The sequence below is a fragment of the Malurus melanocephalus genome, unplaced genomic scaffold (genome assembly GCF_030028575.1).
Source record: "Malurus melanocephalus ecotype Western Australia unplaced genomic scaffold, MMel_1.1 scaffold_36, whole genome shotgun sequence".
Lineage (NCBI taxonomy): Eukaryota > Metazoa > Chordata > Aves > Passeriformes > Maluridae > Malurus > Malurus melanocephalus.
In genome coordinates, this window is record NW_026623268.1 from 1,342,527 (window position 1) to 1,369,242 (window position 26,716).

Sequence of the window (26,716 nt, forward strand, 5' to 3'; positions counted from 1 at the left end):
AGTTAAAGACAGGCTGTGCCACYGCAGCAGTGACAGGTATTGACACAAATCTCTGGGTGGGGCAGGGCTGCTTGCTGTCCCTCTGGGAGATCTGCCTGCCTGCCTCTGGAAGTCCTGGTGTTACAGTTGTGCTTCTTGTCCTAAATCTTTCCTCTCTCCATGTTATTGTCACTAGCATGGAAAACAGAAAGGGAAAACATCCTCAGGGCTGGGATCAGCATAGGAGGAGGGTGCAGGGGCTGTGGCACCCAGGTGATGGGTGGGAGTCTGAGGGCAGGAGGAAACAGCTGCCCCCAGCACCCAGGGGCCACCTGGTGACTCTTTTCACTCCAAATATCTGATTGAAGGTCTTTTTAAATGACAAAATAGAAAAGAAATCATAATTCATTCTCATGGTCACTTACATTGCCCTGCCTGTTCAATGGAAATAGCATCCCTGGTTCTTTACATAGCTAACATCATCATGATGTTTTTGTCCAGCATGTTGAGTTTAGGTGTTTGAAATACTTGCAACTTTGGGTTGCAGGCCCAGATTTGCAAATGGAAGACAGTTTGTCAGCTGAGAAGTTGCAGAAGGGTTGTGAGCAAAACAGATTGTGAATTTCTAACTTCACATGAACGTTTTATATAAAACASAGAGAAAAAAGATTGCTTAAGGCATCAGATGGCAAAACCAACACAAAGCAATAAGTGCCTCTTAAAAGACAGTAGACTTATTTACGAAAATATTAAACCATAAATAAATAAACCATGTTTATATGATAGAATAATCAAACTGAAAGGAAACCTTAACAATAGCAAATTYGCATCTGTGATGCAGCTGCAGGGAGATAAAATCACTCTTGAGTGACTGGATATGTTTCTTCTGCTTTCCTCCATTTCTTTTAAGCCTTTATTAGAGCCAGATGTTTCTAATTCCCTTTCTTTTTTGTTTTCAAGTGTGCACAAAGTGTGGTGCCAGCAGTAAACACCATCTTYGACGTTTCATTATTGTGTCAACTGCATCTGCCTGAGCCAGTCACAAACCAGTAAAATTCCAGCAAAGCTTTCACTCCTACTGCCATTCCCACTGGAAGATTTGCATTGCYGTTTCCTGCTGCAGAAGCGAGAACCTTGCCCCTGGTAATTAACACTGAGGCAGCTGGAATGCTGGAAATGGTGAACACAACAGCCTCTCCCATGCTCTTAAGGGCGCTGGGAGGGATTTCTTGTTGCTTAATTGTATGGATCTGCAGGCTGCTTTCCATTTCTTCTTTCTCCTCCTCAGGGAGGCAGTGGCAGGTAACCACAGCATGTAGACAAAACCATTTCTCCTCCGGTTTCATGCCCTGACTCTGACATTGACCTCTTAGGTACATCTCTGGCAGTGTTTTGTCAGTAAATGGTAGAGGTATATATGTGAGAGATTGCTTTCCAAACCAAATTGCAAAGTAGCATTGCTGTAGTATTTATAATTATGKGTTTCATCTACTTTTTTTTAATGTATTTTCATTCCAAGAAGYGTATCAAACATACAAATCCATGAACTTCAACAGAGTTGCAGAGATAGAAATCAGTGTTCAAAAAAAGTCRTCTGAGGACAAGTTATGCCTTTTTAGACAAACATTAAGTTTTTTACTCCCACATATTTTGAGTAAGCACATACTGTAGCTAGAACGGGTTTTAAGGACAAACTTTCCAGCAGTTTTCCAGTTGTCTTTCTCTTTTTTACCAGATGTGCTGTTTGTTGCTTAGTTCCTTGGCTTCAGGCTTCCTTCCACTACTGCACATGCTGAAGGGCTTTTTGGATAAAAAAAAATTTCTGTTTTCTTCCACCAACTTCTGTACCAGCAACTCCTACCCCAGCTGCTGTAGTYTGGAGGAACTGAAACTTTTGGGGGAGGGCATTAAGGTACCAGATACMCTGAAGCTTTTTAGTGGAGGATTCAAATCCTTTGCTGTCATATTTGCTCTTAGCTCATGCTATGTTTATCTACAAAGGGGAAAAGTGCTTATTGACAGGATATAGAACAAATATCACAGTTCCTAATGATGCCCRAAAAAGGCCTAGAAATAAAACCCCATAAACCATTGTCTATAGAGCAGGTATTGGTTTAATGCAGCGCTGGTGTAGCGCTGGAGGTGAGGGGGATTTTTCCTCCTAACCCATTTGCCTTTATTTAAAATTAGCAGGTATTTATACAGTAAGAATGGTGTAACATTACCATTGTCACTATGCCCACCACCATACATGGGCACTGAAATAGATGATACCACAGTTCTGTAAGTGCATATGTGTCATCCTCAATTCAGTGGTGGTGAGGGTCTCCCTCTAATGAGAGCCCATCCTCTCCATCATGGTGGACTTTTCACCTTTGTCTTCAGGGCATGTGCAGTTGTGATGTTCATGGGTTTTTTCTAGTCCTCCAAGTCTTCATTTTCAATTATTTTGCTGTCTGTCCTGTGCCTCTACCGAGTTCTCATTAGAGCTCTCTACTGTTCCTTGTTATAGCATCTACCTGTCTACTTCTTCAGAACTTTTTCTGATTTATGCTCCTTGGTGATTTTTATGTGTTTACGTACTAATCCAGCTGGTCGGATTATATACAGCTATACTGGATACACTCTATATTTCTAATACCCTATATAAAAACTTATAACAATACATGAAAAAGCTATTATTGATAAAATATTGAAAGTTATTACATTGTGTATTAATAATATGTAAAAAGTTATTACATTCTTATATTGATAGTGTATAAAAAAGTTTATAGAAAGCTTTCAATCATAGGCCTCATAAGCACCTTGTCACTTTGACATAAACCATAGGTATCATTAATGACAAGGTAGTACTGACTTTTCTTGAATTCAAGTGCAACTTGTTCAAATGTCTGGATGTGTTATGAGAATAACCTGTTTATCCCACCCCATCTTGTCCCATAAAGGGTTATATTTTTCCCCTGAAAACATGACAGACATCRTACATGAATAAATCAATTTTATTTAAATAAAATTACAGGCATATTTTGTCTAGTAAAAACTACCATATAGTTTTTCAAAGGCACCAATATTTAAAAATAATTTAAATTTTCTTGAGAGCAGCTTCCTTTTTCTTAGTGATGTTTGTAAACTTGTGGGACTTCCCTCATTCAACTCACAAACCTGTTGCTTGTGAAATGATAAAGGCTGCACATTTTTCATTGTMATAGGTGTAACTCTTGCTGGGCATCTCTTGAACACAGATTGAGAAGGGTCAGGTGTTCCACGTGGCAAAACCCCACTCTGAAATGGAGTGTTTCTTTCCTTTGTGGCATCATAAACATGTCAGGCACAACYCCCCACAATGCACTCATGTTGCACATACCGTGATTACTAAAAATTAAATTAAAGAGACAACTTTTCCTTTGAGACTTCAGGATCTGTTTTTCCCTGCCTTTCTTCAGTCTTGCTAATGCCATCTTTTCTAATGTGAGAAGACATCTTTTTGCACAAAGTCTGCCCTACAGTTCTGTGTCACAGTCTGCATCAGCCTCCAGTCTGGGCTTCTCTTGAGAKGTCTTTGCTAAGCCTGGTTGCACCAGAACCACATGCAGACAGGTGTGAATGGCTTCTTTGTCCAGTTCTGTGACTATTTACAGGAGATTCACAACAGGGACACAGAGAGGGGCACAGGTTCCTCTCAGCAGAGTGAGTCTTGCTCAGGGTTTCTCCAAAGAAACACCCAGCCCTGCAGCCACTGCTGGATTTAAGGACAGAGCTGGAGTCACCAGCAGAGCAGGGCACACTTGGAACAGTGTCAGGCAGCCACTCTGTTCCARTGAGCTCAACTACTGTCACTTTTTGCTTCTCTAAAAGCAGGGAGTTTTTTTCAAAAGGAGATTTTGCTAAGCACCTTCCACCATGGGGTTCGCTTCATCTACTGATTTTGGCTTATCATGACAGACTTGTGTAATAACTCCCAAATTCTCTTTAAGGCATAACCTTCATCTTCTCTGCCCAGAACTGCGGAAGCTTTGTACCCCAACCATTCTAATAGGAAAAAAATCTGCCCTTTATAAAAAATCCCCACAATTTAGAGACAATGGCGATGTGGTGCAATGAAGGTAAGATTGTAAAAGGGATACATTTGGCAAATCCCTGCTGCAATTAACAGGTAAGCCCCTTGGGGAAGCCATGGATCTTCCTTCTACAGAAAATCTGATTTTAATGGAACCACCATCATTAAACTCAAGTCTTAGATTTGCAGAGTGGAGTAAATACAATCAGAGTTTGTAGTAAGACCACTGTAAAGCTGAGACATAGTACTACAAATACACCATACCAGTACCCATCCTGCATGAATGTCCTGAGACAGGCTTTGCTAAAGTTTGCCAAAATCTCCAAGACCCTTCAGAAAAAAAGGCATTAAAAAAAAGCCAGCAATTGCTAAGAAAAGTGGTGATCTTTGGCTAGCAATGTGCAATTCCCTATTTGACATTTGTAAATGTAGGAATGTATGTGAGCCAACTACTCCTGCTTTCCAAAGAAGACTCATYTGGATAATCTGACACCTACTTACAGGTGTTACTTCATAATACTTGGCAAATATCTAAAATAATTTTAAAAATCAACAAATGAAGTTTTCTGAGAAGACATACGATAGCTCAGCAAGTTTATTATGCTTTTCATCCTGCTTAGGTTATCCCTTTAATTTAGAGATACAGCACCTYAATATTTGCACTGTATTCAACATATTTATCAAGAAAAGCGTGAAGAAATTTGCATTGTTCCTGCCTGTGAGAAGCAAAGTAGTTTCTGATGGTCTCCTTCAGAATAAACAATATCACTGATTTTGGAAAGGCACTGGCAAACCTGACAGACTAAAATTCAGCATTACCAGCATGTGCAGCTAACATAAAGCAGAGACACAAAGTTGTTACACAAGAGAGCTGCAAGACTGTGGGTTCTCTATCTTGTTCTGCACAGTTATTTATCCACAGGTACTTGCAGGGCAACCAACAAACATATTTAGACACCCTWATTATGGAAACTTCATGTCCAGCAGTGGCTGGAAAACATTTTGCTGAGCTTTTAATAAGGCAAACATACAGACTTCATTGTGCCACTTCATCCACTCCAAGTCTGTCTAATAYTGGTCTGATTTTCTGTGCAGCATGTGATAATCAAGGTACTAGTGCAACCACCATCAAGCTTACCCTCCACAAAAATATATATAACTGTGTRGATGTAGACATCATAGGGAATGATATTTGCAATGCAAGTTGTAGTAAAGAATATGAATAAGATGGAAAAAAAAAATGTACAAATGAGGTATTAATTAGCCTAATGGTTGGAGTGGGCAAACTGATCAAGCCATACTCATTAAATTTCTTCTTCTGACTCATGATCTCGTTCAGCTGTTTTCAGTAAACCCATTTCCATGGGCTGGGACTGTTTAACCTTCGAACGGACTGCCCTGCAAACAACACAAAAGAGGTTGTCAGTAATCACTCAAAGCAAACCTGTTTAATTCTTGTATCTCATCAGCAAGCTGGGATGACCCATTCTGTGRTTCTGTGGTYAGGAAGTGCTGCCTGTACTGTGATTCCACCTGACTGTACAGCCTGTAAGTGCTTGTTTCTATGGACATATCCAAGAGCACTTTAAACACACCTCAGTTACCCTCCAGAATGTTCCGTGCAGCAAGGAAAAGGTCTAACTTAAGGCATTAGGGGATGACAGTGGCTAGTAAAAAAGAAATCAGGTCTGATCACAGGAAATTTCTGGCAAGGAATTCTGTGTAATAATCTCTAAAGTCAAGTCATGAAGCCTGCTCACTAAGCAGCTTAAAATTAGCAGAGATGGCCAATGGAAAACAAGATGCTGCAGGAAAAAAGTCTCTCCTACTTCTGACTTTTTATGCACTTACAAATGTGGAAGACTATTAGAGCTCACTTTATGTGAGAAGTATTTTGCTATCAGAGCTGTATTTATGAATATTTCCCCCTTTCTACTGAAGCACTGYCATGTGCTTTTCATTGATTAGTAYTATTTTYATAWTACCTTGCAAGAYAATTAATTACTCCATAGAAACCTTWTCATTTGTCARTGAAACYCCTGCYAGGCTAAATAGACAAATCACGAAAGTTTTAGTGYTTCAAGGAACTTACCAGCTGACAATCGTGTAATTCACTGCAAGTATAAGAAAAGCAAAGGCATAATGCCAGCAATAGCACATGGTCAGGAACATCATGTTAGTGTGATCTGTCTGATTCCACTCTGGGCTCCCATTTGGAGGATAAAGCACAAAGCCAATCTGTAGAAAAAATAAAAGATATCCAGTACATGTCATTTGATGTGTATTCTAGGCCATATTGTGTTTTATGCAACCCATCAAAAGGCAGGTATTTWATTTCTTTGCAGTGTTGCTTATTTCTGTGTTTATTATTAAAAACAGTTTTGTTTTCTCTCTCAGATGTGATGGATCACTTTACACAGCTCTGTGCAGAGATGCTCTGAAGATGCAGATCCTGTCCCAGAGCCCCCCTGCCCTTGCCCAGGAAATTAAGGAGCCTGCCCAGCATCCCAGCCCTGCAACAATCTCAGTTCTGCACTGTAAGGAGAGGGGCTGGTGCTCAGCCCTGTGTGGTCTGAACCCAAATCACCTCAYGGATCAGAAAACCTGCCCAGCCATTCCCAGCACTGCCTTGCACTCCCAGCAGCATCTGGGAATGCGTTACTGGCAGAGAAGGTGAATAATCGATGAGTAAATAAAGGGGAGCCACGAKTCTGTTTCTTCTGAGCCATCCAGGGGAAAGATCAGGTTTCCAAACAGCATAAAAGTGGAGCTTCCTCATCCAAGACTAAGTTCATGTGAAATRTGATGTAGCTGATTTGTTTAGTCAGAGCTGGGAAAGATCAAATTCATATTTTCACATGAGATGGGAAAACTGTTAATCCTTTGGCTACACAGGTTTGCATGACAAACATCAACCCTCTGCACTGCTTAATACTCTTCAAAGTCAACACTCAGCAGTTTAGCTGAGGATTCAGAAACTGGGAAGAGGAGAGGAAGAAGGGGAGTGAATTTTGCAGCTCCATGCAGAGAATTCAATGAAGAAGGGTGTTGATGATGTAGAAAGGAAGTCCCTTTACCTTTCACAAATTTCCCGTGCTGCAGCCAGTGTGTGGTTTTCAGTCACACAGATGGTTGAGGTCTGATGTGGGTGTGAMAAAAGCCGCACTTAAACTTCTTCTATTTTTAGTACTTCAATTTTTTACTTTGAAACAAAACCCTCATTGTCTCTGGAGCTAAAGAAATAATCTGTTCCAAAATTAGACTAGGCAGACAACAATGAATAAATAGTTGCATCAATTCCTCTTATGTGAAGCTTGTTAAATCACCACATGAAAGTTTACAAGCAAGAAAATAAAACAGCAAGTGCTGCAGCACCACGTTCTTGAGTTCACTTATAGAAAAATACAGCCAATTCCAAGGTCTGYCCTCATGCCAGAGCAAGCATTTAAATATTTGATTTGGTGCTGAGTGTCCAGTTCTCCTAAGAAACAGCAAACRTTTTTATTCATCGTGTCTGGCCAGYGTATAAAAAAGGGAAGCCAGTCTAGACATGCCGGAAAGAAAAATCATTGGAGTGTCCTCAATTCCTCACTWTAAGATGAAACACACACCAGCACCAGGGCTCCTATTCCTGTCACAAACTCACAGCAGCTCCTGAAATCTCCCTCTCCTTCTGACAGCAGAGAAAGGGTCGCTATCAAACATCTCTTATTGGACAGACTCACAGGTAAGTGAAGCCATGGAAGCTGCATTTTAAAGAGTCCTTTTGGGAGCCAAAATATCAATGTTTTGGCTGTTCTTTGTCCTGCTCAGTTCCCAGAGCACCAGAAAAGCAGGAGGCTTTACATCCCCCAGATTAGATTCTCCTAATGAGAATCTGCAGCTTAAACACCTTTTGAGCCTTTGCCTCACCAGAACCACACTGAGCATCCACTCACTGCTCCAGCTACTGACAGGGGACACTCTCTTTGTAAAGGACAACATATCTCTCCATGCTCTAAAATCCCTGCCATTTGGCTGGTGAGTTTGGAACAGGATGTTACAGGGATCAGAGGGAATGGTCAATGACTGTAGTAATGGAGAGCTCAAGAAAAACACCTGAGCTTTTTTATGGATTCAGATAAAAGGCACTAGGAGTAAAATCACTGCTTCTTCTTCTGGAAGATGGATAKGAGAAATRCTTCTATCTCTTTAAAGGAACATTRGAAGTGCATTGTTTTRTCTAAGTCATTTGAGGTCTATGTTTAAAAGGCATCTATATCACATCTGTGAAACATCTACAAAGGGTTAAATGACTAATTTTGGTGAGGAAGGAATTCCTAAGGCAGAACAGGGACCTACCTGCCAGAACCAGCTGCCTTGTAAAATGCAGAGGCTCGTACGGAGCATCTCCAGCACGATACTGCCACGGAAGAAAACTTCCAGGAATATGCAGGCAGCAGCTCCAAAGATAGCAAACAGCAGCAGCTGATGAACRTGAACATCCAGCATGGCTCTCCCATGGAGATGGTAGCAGAAGAGAAAACCTGGAATAAATTGTGATCAGTTTAAGATCTTCTCTTCCCTCGCAATTTCCCTGCATCTGCATTTAGAAAACAGTGAAGCATTTCTGGCAATTCCCTTCATGCCAGTGCCACCTTCCCTCACGCTGGCTGTAGCTAACTGGTATTTCACATGGCAGTACCACAGCAAACACGTGCCTGAGCTACTGAGCACTTACCCAAAGCAGGCTTTTGCTGCCCTTTTCACATTTCTGCTGCTGTCTGAGCCAGTTAGGAAAGCACAGATCCACCTCTACGATGTGTGGCCATGATCTGCGTTGCAGACAAAGCCTCAGCAGTTTGAGGAGAGCAAAGACTGACCTTTTGCTGATTTCTTTGAAGTGTTTCAGGGARTGAAACACCCAGCTCCCATTGTCTAAGGCTGATTTTAGATTCCCAGACCAAACACCAATACCCAATTGATGCTCTTCTCTGCAGGGAAAGCTGAACTGACCTTCAATAAAGACTGCTAAGGAAAGCATCATCCTGTCCATGGCTGCTGGCAGTGCGTTGGTCCCATGGGCCACAATGTCCACCAGCCCTGAAATGCCATAGAAGAGGTACATGGTGGCATGTTGCCAGTTCATCAGGTGATCCCAGTGCTTCTTCTCGTAGTTGTACAGCTTCAGATGAGGTCCATCGGGAACAAACTGCTCAGCCAYCATTCCTGCCCATGAAATAAGAAGAACAAGCATTTGTTCTGGTGCTGAAGGTATAAATGGATGACAATCCTTTATACAAACAGTAGAGGTAGCAATACATCCCCATGCAGCATAATGCCAGTAAATCTGAGGTTTTGGCATCACATAATCTGGGGAGTGGAAAGCCAGAGGAAATTGGGCCTCAGCTCCACTCCTGGTGGAACYATTTGCATCTTTCAGCTTCCAGCAGTGAAAATGAAAACAGCTATTCTGTGCTGCTTTTTCTTCTTTTAAACAATTTCTTTTGTAGTAGTGCTCCGACCAAATTTTTCAGCTGCCTTTCCCAATGATTTAAACATGAGCACAACACATGCTAAAGCCTCCAAAAGAAAGATTTACCATTTCACTGCCACATGCAGGATGACAGAGTTCAGACTCTTAATTCAAAGGAGATTTTTTCCTCTAAAGCCATAAAAGGAAACCCCTCCATCCTGCAGAGTTATTAAGGGTCCCATGGGAATGTACAGGGGGTTCATATTTGAATCACTGCTCCTCTCTCTCCCTTACATTGGCCCCTCGGTGTCTTGCTCACTACCTGAGCTACTCCAGCAAGGGAAAACTGCTTTTAAATGCTTTCTATGATCAATAAGTTTGGGAAGGGTTCAAAAGTTATAATGCTTTTAGAATATTAAAGCTAATTATATTGYTTATAAAGCATAGGCTGGCATCCTGTTGTATCAGTAGATAAGCTGCAGTGGTTTTCCACCTTTATTTCAAGTTTTCCTAACATGGAAACAGCAGGTTTTACTCCTGATGCCTCTGCTGTCTGTCTTCGGCAAGTCTTCTTGTCCATATTATTGATTGGAATTGAAATTTAACATATATTTTATATATATATATATATATATATGTGTGTGTGTGTATATATATATATGTTATAATATTTTCTCTTTTGTCTGGCATTAATTAAAAAAATCGTCTGCATTATTTACGGATTTTATAAATAAATCTGAGACATCTGACATCTGAGATGGTTGGATTTAAAAYAGAAAAGCAACACCTTCACAGTCTGGTGCTCCCAGGGTGCACAGGAGAGCTCCTCACTTAAATATCTTATATCTCCCTCCCTGATGAACAGTTCATGAGCACTGAGATGTGGTCAGGAGTGGTCAAGAGTGGTCTGGAGACCTCAAAGCAGCTCCAGAAGAGGAGGAATGGAAATGGGATGGAAACCACATTACAACCACAAGAGTGTGATTGAAAGCAGCCCCAACACCTCTCGGTGGTTAAAGGGAAAAAAAAGCAAAACACAGGAGATCCATCTCATCAGAGAACAAAATTTAAAGAAAAAAGTGTTGGAAGGTACAGTCTGCCCTTAGTCCACCYCACTTACCAATGAGGGCAAAGGCAGCTTTGATGATGCCCTCGACAAACTCCAGGCGCTGGAATCCTGCCCTGGAACCAAGGCAGCAAACGTTCTTGTTTTTTCGACAGGCGTACTTCAGTGGGTACTTCACTGACCACCATAAGCCRAAAAGAAGGAAAAAGCTCCCAGGGAGGGCATGGCCTTTGAAATTGCCCATGGTTTTCTGCTAGACAGTACCTGAGGGAGAAGCAAATACRGACTGAGTATGGGAATAGTGGGAGAACTCAGTGGGTTATAATTTTAAAGGATCTCTCTGCATAGAACAAGAAGATGTCATGAATTAAGCACTCACACTTTATTTAAAAATAAATTTGTGTCCTTGTCTTCCCAGGCTGTTCAAAGCACCCAGCCAATCTCCCCAGCTTTGCAGAAGCAGAACCAGAAACCCTGCAAAASAGCTGACCTGAAATTCAGAGCTGGCAGTCAGCAAGGTGAAAGGAGGAAAAGCCATTGCACACTGTATCTTGCTGTAGAAGCTGTGCTAGCAAAAGAGAGAACTTGAATATTCACTATTTGGTGCTTTCACCTTTAGAGAGRGTTTTATGGTTTTCTTCTACAAAGGGAAACCAAGGCAACACCTGACTGAAGGAAAAATGAATTGTGTACATATCAGATGAGCAACTATTTCATTAGTAAATTGCATTTTGTCTTTCAATTCAGATGTCTCATTATGATTTACAAATATCAAGTAATTCTTATTATTTAATGGGTGAATTAGGCACCCACACCTAGATGCACATTATCAAGTACATCAAGTGCACCAAGTGACAAGATTATTAGTTGATCAGGATTATACAGTCATTTCAAAGAAGTGCTATTCAAAAACCTGGTAATTCTGGTCATCATCCAAACATTTAGGATAGTTGACTTTGAGCCAGTGGCTTCTTCATTAAAATGACTGTTCTAATATTGAATTGCAATTTTTATTCAAGGAATTACAAACTGAATTATTKTGCATCCTGGCCCAAAGGCATCCTAAGTCTCAGCACAGGCAGCAATCAAGAATAACCATTTTAGAAGCACTGGCAGCCTGTACTTTCTGTTATTATTGCTGCTAACTTAAAAATTCAATTGCCACACTGCACTGGAGCTGCCTGGCTATGAATGGAGCATGGAACTCGGGTATATTTTTCTTTTTCATGAGTATTTCCTATGGTCAGCTCTGCATAAGAGGTTTTAAACTGTGGCTTCTGGGCCGTGGAATGCTTGCAGCTGGTTCATGTAAGGCTGTCTGGTCACGTAGTGTGAGCCCTCTCCTGTTTCTGGAGGCTCAACTCCACTGAAAGCATATATATATATTTATTTTTTTTTTTGAGAAGAGAAATTTTTCCACATGCACCGGTCCTGGAGTTCTCATAAGAGTCTTCCAGCTGCATAAGGAAAGGTGAACTCTGCAGCTACACAGAGAAGAAAAGAAAATCTGACTGTGCRTGCACAGCTCTGATTTAAACAGGATCCTGCCTGTCCCCTGAGCTCTCCCYGTGTCAGGGCTGCTGAGCAGGAGASGTGAGCTWTAAAAGCTTTTCCTGGATAATGCACCACTCAGCTGATTTCTAGGGAAGCACTGGGGGAGTACAAGAGCGTGGAAATGTGGTGCTGTCTTGCCCCAGCAATCCCATTTCTGGATGTGTCCCTGCAGTTGTTCTGGGCCTGGCACTCCCACATGGAATCTGGGAAGGACAGGGGAGCACAGAGCTCACCCTGCAGGAGCCCATGGCACAGTGGGGCTCTCAGTGCTGAGCTTTGGGGGCTCAGCCCCTGATATCTCACCAAAAATTTTCTTCATTTTGGGACACCTTTAGTTCAAAGGGTCTGCCCTGCCTGCACATCACTGCCAGTGCTCACTGCACGGCTGTTTGCCTGCATAAAGAGCAGTATTAACAGCTTCAGACACTCTCCTAACCTTTRGTTTAACCTTTCACATACTTCTTTTGCCTTTCAAACCTTAATTTCTGGCGTTTTTTAAACATGCTGGCCTGAAAGGCATCGCTGTCTTTTCAGATATTGGTTTTTTCCATTCTTGGAATGAAAGGAAGAGGGGAGGAGTGGGGAGTGGCCTTTCCTCACCACSTCTGATCTCACTGAACACCATTCATTGGAAAGATTTTATTCATTATTCATGATTCTGCTCTGTTCCCCACAGGTACAGAGCAGTCCAAATGGAACAATTTACCCTGTGCTGCACATCAAAGCAAAGCACTGCATTAGAAAGGTAAATCAAACCTATGAAAAACTTTCCTTTGGGAGACAACAGCTGCAGTTGGAGTGAAATGAAGAACGGTGTGTTGACATCATTTGTAATGCATGGTACACACAACTTCAAAAGTAATTCTTCATCTGTAAGTTCACACCTGGGTTACTGAGATCTTTAATCACTGGAGGATTTTTCTGCACTAAATCTGGGCAAGGATCTCTATTTTAAACAACTTTTTGCCTTTYAAAACAAGCAAAAAGAAGAAAAGACTGACACAGAAGCTACTGTTGCACATCCAATATAAACATAGTAAAACTAGAAAAATTGCTTTTTTGCTAAAAGAAGTACAATCATGTATTATTAACCTTAGAGAGTGTAAACTTCAGATTGAGTTCATCCAAAGGTGTTGGGGATTATTTGTAGGATTTCTCTAGAAAGACACATCAGAYGTGCTGTTGTGGCAGACCTTTGGGATGCTTCATCTCAACACAGGTGCTTTCAGAAAGGATTTGTACCCCTCACAATTTAAATTCTTAGTAAACTTGAAAACATCGTGACAGAGCTTGCCTTAAAATTATTAAATTTCCCAGATCATGAGTTTTTTCAGGCCTGAGGCTTCATTTTGGTGAGCCTAAAAGTCACTGGCCAACACCCACAATTCTGATGTGACCGAGTTTTGTCTGCAAATAAACCAGGGAATATTGCACAATTTGGGGGCTTAGTATGAAACTGAGGATATTCCCTCAGTAGGAAGATCACTGTGGGGTCACGAGATGGAGCTGGGGGATGAGAGGCAGAGGTGCAATGGGAGGTGACAGGAAAGGAGAACAGTGTGTGAGGCTGCTGCCTTTCCATGTGGTGCTTTGGCATCCCTCTGTGCAGCCTGGGACAAAACAGTTCCTGCAGCTCTGCTGCACAGCTTGAGAGCCAGACAGCTTTGGGACAGCAGGTGCTGCTTATGGGATAAASATGGCATCAGCATCTGTTATGACAATACTTGATAACTTTTGAGGGCTTATTTTTGCAAAGCCTTATCAATCTGTATCTGGCACATCTGACTGARATTGCAGGATGTGCACATCCAAGACCCTCTTTTTTATCCTCAGGGATTTGAGGATCAAAGGTGTGGGCAGAGCCACAGCCACATTCTCAGTAGGAGACTTTCCTTGCTGCCCACAGCCTTCCCTGGATTTGGCATCAGAAGAAATTTCTTTACTGAAAGAATWGTCAAGCCCTGGAACAGGCTGTCCAGGGAATTGGCTGGATCCTCTCTGGAGKTGTTTAAAAGATGTRGAGATGTGGCACATGGGACRTGGTTCCATGGAGGACTTTGCCATGCTGCATTAATGGTTGGGCTYGATGATCTCAGAGGTCTTTTCCTCCCTAAACGATTCTGGGGCTCTCTGTTCTGCCAGGGGTGAAGCAGAGAAAACCCTGAGATTGCCCCACAGCCCAGTGCCATGGGGGCTGCCCCAAAGCCACCCAGTCACACYGGGTGCCACACACATTCCTGCAGCTGGTGACCTGCTCCCACAGCTTCAGCTCTGCCCAAATCCCTCTCCTAACCCTGCCAGGCAAATCCAGCAGTGCTGATGCTGCCACCAGACAGCTGGTGTCACCTGGCCACAGCCCTCCCCATGGATGACAGGGCTGCCTGTCCAGCAAATGTACATTCTTGGCCATTGCTGCTCGAGCTGTCACTGTTGCCTGCTGTGTGCACCCCCAGGATTCCTGCAGGACCCCTCACTCCTCAGGAAATCTCCACTCAAAGCCCTTCCACCACCCCCAGCATCAGCCACAGCAGCCAGGGCACCAGCAGGTTCTCAACTCTGGCAAAGCAGATTTTGGGGTGAAGCTGGAGGATGGTCCCCCTCAGCCAAAGAGCAGGGCTGCCACCCCAAAGAGCACACCCAGGAACCCCACAAAGCACGTGTGCCAGCCCAAATTCCAGCTGCTCACAGAAACTGCCCTTCTCTGCTCCCAGGAGAGTGTGAGGCACACCAGGATGGGAAATTGCTGTCAGGGCTCCAGGACAGCCACGGGCTTTAASTGACCCAAAGACACTCACCCAGAACCCCCACCCTGGCACCCCTGCTCTGGGGCCYGTGGTCTCAAAGGAACTGGAGAAAAGGTAATTAGGCATAATTATGTCAATAAACTCAACTGTCCAGGTAGTTTATAAATTGTAAGTACCAGTCGACACTTCTACAGCTGATTGGAACAAAGACCAGGATAATTTTCAGCTATCTGTGAATGTGAGATGCTTTTTTTTATATGAGAATCTCAAGCATAGTTTTTCTTGCAAAAACCACTGAAAGAACTGCATGATTAAGGTTTTTCCAGCAATTAGAAAGCTGCATGGTATTGCAAAAGTACTTTACATCCAAACTTTGCCAAACCAACATAGGCTGCTCACAGCTGCCAATGAATTCCTCATGTAGCTGTAATGCTTTGGTGCCTGGGTTGTTCATCCCTCTGCTCAGGCTGCATCCTGCTYCTTGGGGTCAGAAGGGAATATGGGATTCCTCTGACAAAGGAGGTTTCCAAGAGAGCACTCAAAAAAAGGTGTGCATTTTTGTGGGTATTAAAAGCTACCTTTTCACCCTGAAAATCATCTCACACCATCAGAAGCATGAAAGGCAGGCAAGAAATAGACCCAGATGGTTGATTTAAACATCTTCCAACATTTTTGGGAGGGATGCTTCGTAACATTCACCAGTTTGATTTCTGATCTCCACTTTTGTGGGGTCTAAGGCAAAGACTTACAAGTGGTATGGATAAAACATGTACACCACCTGGTTACTCAGAATTGATTCTCAATTGTTTCTGGAAGAAYCAGGTTAATTTTCCTTTAATCCCCTTCTCCCTTCAAAGGACAGACAGGGCTTTAGGCAGCACCACCTGTACGGGATGGGGACACCAACAGTGGCTGAGCCAGAGCCCTCCCTGCAGCAGCAGCAGCTTCCCTTCCCTGCACATTCTTCTGCCACAGCAGCTTGCCCTGCAATTTCCTATGTTTATCAAGCCCTGGGGGATGCTACAGAGGACAGTCGACCAAAAATGTGGATTTCTTTTCCAGGAATGGCACAAGTTATAAAGCCACAAACTCACTCTGCTGCAATGCTTTCATTTCTCCTCCACAGCCATATGACAACAAAAGTTAAGCCCAAAGATTAAACATTAGCAATCTTTTCCTTCCATGTCCAAGATTAGAAAATAGTGATGTGGAGTTCATAATATTTGATGGGAAATGTTTATTTATCCGTAACAGCTGTGGGAATGGRTTGTGATATCAGTGAGAATGATACACTCAGATAAGAGGAGGAAATAACAATTGTAGGCATTTTCCAATCCATGCACAAGCTGTGATCCTACAGCTTTTACCAGAAAATGGAAACCAGCAAAGCTGAAACACATTAAGATGAAGACAATCACAGACAAGTTTAATTCAGTATCAAAGATTCCTACTTGCAGCTAAAGATCCATTCCTGAGGCGAGTGCCTTTTGTCCTGCAGCCATTCTGCTGTAAACACCACAGACAGGCTGATCTGAAAAACTCCCTGCTCCAAATACTTTGTTCACTAAACTGCAGTCCTGATTTCATGTCATGACTGAAAGCATYTCAGCAATCACAGCTCTGTGTCTCCAGATGAGGTCACTGCTYTGGTGCTAAGGAAATACTCAGCTGGCACCTACAGCAGCTTTAGAATTAGACTGGAACTAAGACTGTGTGTGTTAATGAAAGCAGGACACAAAATCACTTGAAATGCTAAAAAGTTACATGACAGCATTGGAATCTTGGGCTTAGGGGTGTGGGAGATAAAGATTTTTGGGTAAAAAAAAAAAGAGAAATGTCATGAATAGGCATCTCTGAAGTCTGTACGAGAARAATTCAAGCCTTGAGAGAATCTGCAGGCCTAGAAAACAGGGACAAAACTCAAAAATTCCAGAGGTAATGACCAGAAATCTATCTGCTGGCCCTAGAAAGGAGACACTGCTGGACACAATCGCTCACAGTGCTGAATTTGGGCCCATAACTTGAACTACTCTATTTTTTTCCGGTGCCTTGCATCTGACAGAGACTCCTCCTTCCCAGATACTTGTCYTTGTCAGCCCTCTGAGTGCTCCTCACTGTGTTTTTCATCCCTCATGACCCTCAATTTTCTGGCTCTTTCCCTGTTCTCTGTGCATCTGCTGACTGTTCCTGCTGCCATCAATGAGCAGGCTATCTCCAGGGGTTATCCAGGGACAGCAAGCACTRCATAATAATCTTACCATTGGCTCTTGATATCTGAGCAGCTGYTAGTCTGGGGATACAACATTTTTGGTCTTCAGGACTGCCATATTGGAGCCTTTTTCAGAGCAGCGCAAGTTCAAAAAACTTGCACAAAAAATAAACTTTGTAAGTGCCTGGGACGCATAAGAGTCATTTTTTCCTGTGAAAGATTCAAAGTTCATTTATTGGCCATAAACGCTGGTRTTTCCCAGGACTGCCTGAAATAAAGGGTAAAACAGCACAGGTATGTGAGTGATCTATTGAGGTGTGACAGTGCTGTCTCTGGTGGGATGGGACAGTGTTTGGCTCCAGCCACCACAGCCACTTCCCTGCCCRCAGCAGGGTGACCCTCCCTCTGTCCCCTGTGCAGAACAGCAGTTCCCTTCCCCACAGAGGATCACAGCAGACTGCTGCCCTCCAGCTGAGGTGCTGCTGCTGCTGCAGGGCTCTTCCCTGGCAGACTGGAGTGAGTTTTTGACTGCATGTGGCAGAGGCAGAGCGTTGATGGACAGAGGGCGTAGGGAAGGACATTGTGTGACATCCCATTGCTGTGCTGTGGGAGATCCTCACTGACATCTGAGACCATCTCCCCTTTCCAGTCCACCCAGAGCTGGGCTCACCTGGAGCTCTCAGTGCTTTCTTATTTTAACATGAGTTGTGCCAGCTAGGGAAATTCCTGTATGTGCTCCCTTTACTTTTAAAGTTAATTCCTTTCACCACAGAATGGCTGGTGCTGGAAGGGACCTCTGTAAGTTGGCTAGTCCAACCCACTTTTAAAGCAGTTGCACAGGATCACATCCAGACTGTTCTTGAGTATCTCCAGTGAGGGAGACTCCACAACCTCTCTGGGCAGCCTGTTCCAGTGCTCAGTCACCTGCATGGGAAAGAAGTTCTTCCTCATATTCAGGTAGATCTTCCTGTGTTTTAGTTTGTGCCCATTGTCCCTTGTCCTGTCACTGAGCACCACTGAAAGAGCCTGGCACCCCTCTTGAACCCTGCTGAAGATATTTGTACTCACTGATGAGGTCCCTCTCCATTTTCTCCTCTCCAGGTGAAACAGGCCCAGCTCCCTCAGCTCCAAAGAGAGATGCTCCAGCCCTCTGCTGGACCCTCTTCAGCAATTCCTTGTCTTCCTTGAACTCAGCCCAGAACTGGACACAGCACCCCAGATGGGGCCCCACCAGGGCAGAGGGGTAGGGGAGGATTACCCATCATCTCCAAAATAGTCAGGGTCACTTCAGGGAACAACCTCAGCAGGACCTTGGCYATTCCTGAATTTCCATGGTCCAGCAGAGGTCACACTGCCAGCAGGAAGATTGCTCCAACCTTTGAGTGATYTCAACCTTGTCAGCTACACCAGGGCACTGAGTGCCATGTCCAGTCTGTCCTTAAACWCCTCCTGGGATGGTGACTCCATCACCTCCCTGGGCAGTCCAATCCAATGTTCAATCACCCTTTCTGTGAAGAAATTCTTCATAATGTCCAGCCTAAGCCTYTCCAGGCACAGCTTAAGACTGTATCCTTTCATCCTGTCCCTACCTGCTTGGGAGAAAAGGCCGACCCTCAGCTGGCCACAACCTCCTTTCTGGTAGTTGTAGAGCAGCTTCAAAGGCATGGAGATGTGAAGGCATGAAGGTGTCAAGATATGAAGGTGTCAAGACATGAAGGTGTCAAGGCATGAAGATGTCAAGGCATGAAGGTGTGAAGGACAGGGCTTGCTGCCCCCCATGTGACTGACAATTCTTTTGTTGGTCAGGGTCACTCCCTTACTGTAGCTGCTGGTGACTGTGCAGGAAAGGCATTAGAATTTCTTCTAATTAGAATTTCTCCTCATTGTGTGCAGGACCAGATATTGGGGTGACTGAAGCCTTTGAATGAGAATGGAATACAAAGAAGACCCTGTCTCAAAGAACTGCCAAACACTACCAAAGTATGGTAAGCAGTAGTGTCCTCTGTGCTGTGCACACTGGTGAGCTTTCATCCTAAGGACAGTCTCAAGTTGACAAAAATAGGAAGGGAGCTCCTATCAACAAAGTGAGGTCATTAGTAAGTCCTTGATGGTGTTCATAGGAAAGACTCATTTTTCCCACTGAGAAATTACGAAGAGACTCAATTTGCCAATATGGTGCTCATAACAGCTCATGCTTGGACAACAAGCAAGTGACACTTGTCGGAGCTGAACTTCTCCTGTCCCCTGCAAGGGAGAAGGATGGAAACATGGGGCACATGTGTCCAGAATATTGGCTTCTACTTTCACACTGTGCTGCATTTTGCTGTCTCATCCCACAGAGATCCAGCCATTAAGTGACTCATAACCTTATGACAGAATTATAGATTAGTTTGAGTTGGAAGAAACCTTTCCACTTCTCTGGGCAAGCTGTGCCAGTGTCTCACCATCCTCATCATAAAAAAAAAAATCTTTCTTATATCTAATCTAAATAGACCCTATTTTAGTTTAAAACCATTACCCCTTACCCTGTCACAACAAGCCCTGCTAAAAAATCTGTCCCCATCTTCAGCCACCCTGTTAGCCTGTGCAGTACAGTTAGGTAGCATGAGTCCTCACTGCAAACAAAGTGATTCAGAAGAAATGTTTAGATCTTGTGGATTTGGAGATTGTAACCAATTATATGAGTGTGTGGGCTTTACAGAATTGTAATGTGATACGAAAAAAATATATTAAAAGTGTTCTTATCAGTAATTTCCACAAAGCTGTGCAACAGAGCAAGTGGAGTTTGCACTAGAGCTTTGCCTTGGCTAACTTGCCTTTTTACCTCAAAGTTTTCTCTGCAGTCTTGTCCTGGATCTCAGGGTGCCTGATATTACTGCTTCTCCAAGTGGGGCCAAATGCACTGCCTCTACCAGCTGTGGCATGGGGGAAACACTGACAACAGCAGAAAGCTGTGTGCATCAGAAACAAAAGGAGAAACACTGATGGATAAATGGGAGTGTTGGCAAGACACCATTGATGCAGGCTGGGAGAAATGACTGATTGACTTAGCCCAGTAGAAAAACAAAATGCTTGACAGAAACAKGTATAGTTCCATTTTACAGGGTCACCTCATACTCATTACATTGGAATCAACTTGTGCTAATACAGCACTGGCAGAAATGGAAGAGTTCTCCATGACACAAGGCTACAGCAGCAGCAGCTTCAGTTCCTGCAATCTCTCCAACAAACAGAGGGAGCAGACCCAGCAAGGGCTGTATCCTCTTCCAAAACCACTGGCATTACAGATGCTACACAGTTGGTCTTAGAAATGTCTCAGGTGCAAGGTCATGTGGAGCAAGGGTTTTAGGAGTGTTGCTCAGACTGAATCAAAGTATTATAGGAGGCCCTGATTTAGGCATAAATTGATAAAAGGTATTTAAGTTATTATCCCCTTTTTATCTTCTGGGGCAAAAATCTGTGCCAGGACCCAAGGTCTGGCTCATGCTGCACAATGGGACTGGACTGCCCCAGCAGAGAGACACTCCATTAAAAACYAAGGTATTCCAAAACCAATGACAAATCATTCGTAATTCCTGTGTTTAGGAGTTTGTCTTGCTCATAGCTTGGAAGAGACGATCAAAATTACCACTCCTGCCAACTGCAAGTGAGCATGAGTGTGTTTGGTCACTTGTAAGAAATGGAGCAGGARCCAATTGACAAGAGTTTCAGCACTGAGAAGTTTTGGTTCATGTACCTCTCCAGACTGCAAACAAGGAGGCCATTTTTGTGCTGCTGCACTGCCCATYTGCAGGACTGACTAAAATGATCTTTCCAGGCAGATTTGTGTGCAAGAAGAGAGTAAACAGCAGTCTGCCTAAACACAGGCATAATTATTTCAGCCACTCCTCAAGGTTCATTTGAGTTTTCTTCTCCAGCAGTTATTTCTACCCACAGTCTCCACAACTGAAAGAAATCTGKTTGGTTTGCCCAGATTCATTTATAAAGTGAAAAAATACAGAAAAAGCCACATAAGCAACCCTGAAAAGCAGCAAAAGACATCTGAGCAAACTTCTGAAAGGTAACTCCGGAGTCAATKATGAAYTTGCATCTAAAATGGAYATTGAAAAATTCCTTCTACAAAGTACCTACAGAGACTTACAGTACACCTTCTGTCATAACTTAAAGAGCTCCACAGAAACAGCAATATAAAGTGATGTAAACAAAGTTAAGCATACTGGAGAAATCCCAAATCCTAACTACACAAATTCATGGTAATCATCAAACACTTGGTTTTGAAATGAAAAAACAGAAATACTTTGGTCATAAGTATTTCAGTTTATAAACTCTTCAGAAAACCCTTTATCAAAAAGATAATAAATTTTTGATACCATGTCAAGTACTAAGTGCCATTAGGAGAGCAGAATATGATTTATYGCTGGGAAATTGAAACAAAATGGAACATATGCAGGGATGCAAAGTGTTTTTCTGACAACTAAACAGAAAGTTAGTCTGTTTTGAAAYACCATAAGGAGGCCAAGAAAATTTTAAGGTTTCTCTCATATAGTAAGAAGTCATGGCTACATTTAAATTCTTTTCATTTTGCCTRGAAATTCAAGTTTGGATGTACATCTCCATTTGAGACATCCAAGAGGGAGAGAGAGAGAAAAAAATCACGTAGTAAACTTAAAACTAAGCCGAGCACCTAACCTCCCCTTTGTCCAGCGATCCAGAACTTCGGCTGCAAAACCTCTGCCTGCAAGGGCCACGCTCGCATTCGAACAGCAGCAGCCTTCGCCAAAGCGATTGCTGATTTAAAAGTCCCGTCGGCGCTTTTTAACCTCCGAAGTGCCTCCCGCAGAGCGAGTGGAGGCAAACATGGAGTAGCTGTCCTTTCACCCGGGAATGTCCCACATCCCCCCGCCCTGCCTTCACCCCGGCCCTTCCCGGGGGTGCTGGGCTCCCTTACCTGCTCCGCGCCGCTCCCTTCCCCTCCTTCCTTCCTTCTTTCCTCCCTCYCTTCCCCGCTGCTCGGGGGTCTCGCTGCCCGGGCAGTGCCGGGGTCCGGACGCTCCAGCTGCGGCCGCCGGGGATGCGCCGCTGCCGCTCCAGATGTTCCCCTGGCGCCGCTGCCGCTCCAGATGTTCCCCTGGCGGCGCGGCCGCTCCAGATGTTCCCCCGGCGGCCCCGCGGGGGGCGGGCGCTCTCGTCCCCGCCTGGCCGGGAAGGACCCGGGGCAGAGCCGAAGGAAAGGGGCTCGGGGAAAGCGAGGCTTCCGCGGGATCCGACGCTGCCCGCCCCCTCTCCTGCCCCGCTTTCCAGGAAAAGCGGCCGGGAGCGGGCAGGGCTGGCGGCCGGGACAGCCGCTCCCAGCAGCCCAGGCAGGCGAGGAAAAGTAGAAAAAGTAGAGAGACTTTCAGACATACAGACCTTCCTTTGATCGCTGCATGTAACAGAGGCCTTTTTTTTTTTTTATTTTACACGCGCACACACGCACAGGGACACCCGTGGTTTTCTTGAAAATGAGCGCCCGTGGCTGTCGTTCCTGTAATTTCGCAGGAATGTRTGGCACAGCCCTGACTCCAAAAGAGGAATGCCTAAAAATAAAATTTAAGGAACGAAGCCACGGTTTTATTTGCAGATGTCATCCTGTAGTAAACAGTGCCAGTGACATTACTGGAGCACTCCCAGGGTAACGAAGGGCATCTTAGGCTGCACCACCTCTGGAATGACAGCCAGCGGACAACACCAGTGAAAGCCTCAAATCTTTCACTGTGGAAAACTCATCCTTTGAGGTATTTGCCAGGAAGTTGTGATAATCAGGTTCTGAAGTACTGTTTAAATACACCAGAAGTCTCCCCTGACGCTTCCCACCCATCAGCATCCAGGTCTTGTGTTGCTGTTGGAATGGCCAAGTGGAGGTACAACYCTCCCACCAGCTAGTCACAACTCAGACTGAACTGTGAGCCACCCCCCACAAGTTCCCTAATTTAAGATTTCTGCTTTTCATGATACAGAAGCTTTTTTTTCCTTAGGAAATTTGTAGAAGAAATTAACTCCTTGTAAAGGTTAAAACTTTTTCACTCTCACTTATCTTCTCAGACAGCTCCATCCTTSCCTGCACTTTAGCACAGAGTGATACTTTCACCCTCAGAAAAACAGTCCTGCAGCAAATACCCCTCAGCATCTGGCAAGCAGATGCCTTTGCAGGTTGGATGATGTCATGATTACAGAGAAAAGGGCAATAATACTTTCCAGAAGGACCACCTCTCTGTAAACARTGCTTCAGAAATCCAGCCTCTATGAAAGCTGCTCCTCTTTCCTGGTCTGAGTGACTTCTTTTGCATTTTTTTCAGACAGCAGAGTGYATCTCACATCACAGCATTAATCCCTACCTAATGGATATCCTTCTTTTGCAGAAGAGTTTTCAGCTAGACTGAGCTAAATCAGTCAGTAATACTGATAATTGTAATTATCTTATGTATTAACCATTGATGTTTGTCTTGGCAGTGGAGCAACAATCACTTCCTGGGATTCCTCATTTCCATCCACTCTTAAAATGACTTAAAAGTCCTTCTAAGTGACAACCAACATTGCCAATGTAAAAAACTCCAGTTATCATTCCYGGAACCCTGCAGGGATTCTGCATTTCTGTGAGTCAGTGTGCATTAAACTAACCAYAGAGAAGTGCATGCATAGAACATTCTATAAAACTGTTAGAGACTATGAAAATARCAAAGCATCTTTTGCAATTTTTTACCTAAGGCCAACAAAAGCCCAACAGTTCTGCCACCTTCAGTTAAGTTCAGACTTCATTTTCATCTTACTCTTYTTGCCTTATTCCAAAGTTAGTTAGGAAATTAATTCATTGCTCCTCTTGCAAATTTAGAGTACATACTTGGCACACAGGCAGGCAATTGAGCTCTTCCCTTGCTGGAGGAATAGAGCATCCAAACAGAGCATTTRTTTGGTTTTTCACTGCTGATATTGAGCATTTCTCCTGAAACAAGTAATTAAATATTATTTCATGGCAAAGCTAAATGCTTCAAGACGAATTTGCAACCGGTGCTTGAACCACCTTCCACAAGAATTACCTTAATGAAACATCACATATCAAATATCTTTGGCTCCAAGACCCACAAGTCGATTACACTGCAYTTAATGTGGTGTCCAGTGCTTTTACCTCATCAGAGTTATCACATATACCAGGTACCGACATTGATCATGAAATCACACATCTGTGCCTCAATCTAAATAACTCACGAGCACATTACAGACAAATTAGAGCTCTAGATGTTCTAGGATTATTGTAATATCTGCATTTTGGCCTAGAAGGCAAGATAGCACCCGGGGGCAGGTGAACTACTTTCAGCCTAGGCACTTGGGGGAGCTGTGCTTTTCATATCCATGACTTGTTTTTGGGTGAAAACTGAAGTGAAATGTTGATCCACTCCCCTGGACACTCTGAGTCCAGGGTTTGTTATTTGTAGGTATCTTTGTAGCACCACATCTAGTTTATAACTGAGGGAGTGAAAACCCCCCCACTCTAAGTGAAGAACAAATTCAGGATTGTCTGATGAAGGTGAATGACCACGAATCTCTGGGACCTGAGGAGATGCACCCCAGCTCCCGAGGAGATTGGCTGATGTTGTTGCCAAGCCACTCTCCATCATATTTGAAAAGTCTTGGTGGTGGTCGAGCAAAGTCCCCAGTGGCTGAAAAAAGAAGGAAACACTGCTGCGACTTTTAAAAAGGGGAGAAAGGAAGATGTGAGGAATTTTTCACTCAGAATTTGTTATTTTAAGAGTGCTGAGGCACTGGCACAGGTTGCCCAGGGAGGCTGTGGATGCCCCCTGGGAGTGTTCAAAGCCAGGCTGGATGGGGCTATGAGCAATGTGGTCAAGCAAAAATTGTCCCTTACCATGGAACTAAATGATTTGTAGGGTTCCTTCCAACTGAAACCATTCTATGATTTTATGAAATSTATCACAGGAGTGTGGCTGACACTGATAAAATAAAAGCTCCCTGGATGGAGTGCCCAGAAAGTTAAACAAATAATTCTGACCTTGCAAAGATCATGAAACAATTGAATAAAGAACAAATACATGTATTGGCAATGACTTGAGGAAAAACAAACACTGACATTCTGGTTTTAATACAACTTGTAATACCAAAATAAATAAAAAGGGAATTTGAATACAAAGACCCACCTTATGAAAGTCCATTTTTTGGAGTATCTTTAGGGATATTTACTCTTCAATGGATTTTGAAGGTGCAGGTTTAAATCTGTAAAGTTTAAAAATGCTTCTAGGGCCTAATCCTGTCATGGGGGGAGGGGGGGAACTAGTCACATTATACATGAAATTTTAAAACTTTTTGACAATAGTTATTAATTGTGTTTATTTGTCTGCTTTTTAGTTTTTTTACCAGTATCCTGCAAAAAAATTGTAAAAAAAACTTCCAAAAGGAGTACTTTTCCATGTTTATATCCTGTCCAYACAATATGTCAAACTGATTTCTAGCACATAAAAATGTACCCTCCCTTATGAAAGGCTCATCTAGAAGAACATGCAAAATCACAACCATGGAGATAAAAAAAGTCAGCAGAGCTCAGTTTAACACTATCTGCATGAACAGAGGAACTGCAGTGACTGCAGGAGCATTTCCTGAARCAATCTATAATTCACAGGTAATTGGCTACTTTTCAAGCTGATCAGAGTCCTTTGAACTAGTCTAGCAATTTGGCACAGAGARTTTAGTGTAATAAAGCCAGGAAATGCCAGGAGTAGAAACAGTAACAAMTTTCTCCCCAGACTTTTCTATCCCTGTACTAGGATGAAGAACAGAGAAATCTGGGAAAAGCAGAAGCACCGGGAGAAAGCAATTTGCAGATCCCAAATGTTTTTCTTCTCAGTGTTTCAATACATGAAGTAAATCTGTTTTGGCACTGAGAGCTGTGCAGGTGAGGTCATCTGCAGYGCTGTGCTGCTTTTGTGCACACGTTAAACCATGACACAAATGCATTAAAAAAGATTGATCCCTCTTCCCACAGCACCAAGCAAGAATCTTTGCTTTTTCTTATCTCGTCATCTATCAGCTGAACGAGAGCAAAGATGGTTTTAAAGCTGCAAATATCAACTCAGAGATCTGAAATTTGTCTCTGAGAATGTGCAATGGCATTTCTTTTTACTATATTTCAGCTTGTGATACAAGTTTCATATTAGAAAGTGAAAGATCATTCACACTGAGGAAAACGACTTGCACTAACCTGGCATTTTTTGATGAAGTACAGTCAGCAATAGAATAATCAAACAAGTTTATAAGGTGTGACTTCTAAAGAGCATCAGGCAGTGGAGAGCTCATCTGGTGTGCTCTCTCAGGGTTAAATATCAAGCCAAGTCCTCATTTACCAGTTATTCCAGAAACTGGGACATGGAAACCTGATGCAGAGGAATGTGGCAAAAGAAGGAACAATCTGCTAGCACAGGGAACAAATGGCAGCTGAAAGAACTAGAAACKCTCCCTGCTTCTATCAAGTTCCTTAGTCACTTCTAGGTGACAAATCTGTACRTCTGGCTTATGGTCTTGTCTTTAGACACTGGTAGGATAAATTTAGGTTATAGGTTTATAGAAGCACCAAGCACCAGAACAGCAAATGAAGTCTGCTGGATCA

General features: G+C 43.3%; 1 protein-coding gene across 2 annotated transcripts in view; it reads right to left on the bottom strand.

Annotated features, from left to right (window-relative positions):
- Positions 1-2,968: 2,968 nt before the first annotated feature.
- TMEM45A (transmembrane protein 45A) overlaps positions 2,969-26,716 on the bottom strand; it is a 24,042-nt gene continuing 294 nt past the window's right edge. The window contains exons 1-6 of one of the 2 annotated variants that reach the window (XM_057364158.1): positions 22,013-22,374; positions 10,612-10,821; positions 9,032-9,244; positions 8,378-8,562; positions 6,129-6,274; positions 2,969-5,434 (exon numbers count right to left, since the gene is read on the bottom strand). In XM_057364158.1, the coding sequence (XP_057220141.1) occupies positions 5,341-5,434; positions 6,129-6,274; positions 8,378-8,562; positions 9,032-9,244; positions 10,612-10,801 (828 nt within the window). In that variant the 5' untranslated portion in view covers positions 10,802-10,821; positions 22,013-22,374 and the 3' untranslated portion in view covers positions 2,969-5,340. Of the gene's footprint in view, positions 5,435-6,128; positions 6,275-8,377; positions 8,563-9,031; positions 9,245-10,611; positions 10,822-22,012; positions 22,375-26,716 lie in introns of those variants that run through there. The other variant, XM_057364159.1, reaches the window with a different exon arrangement.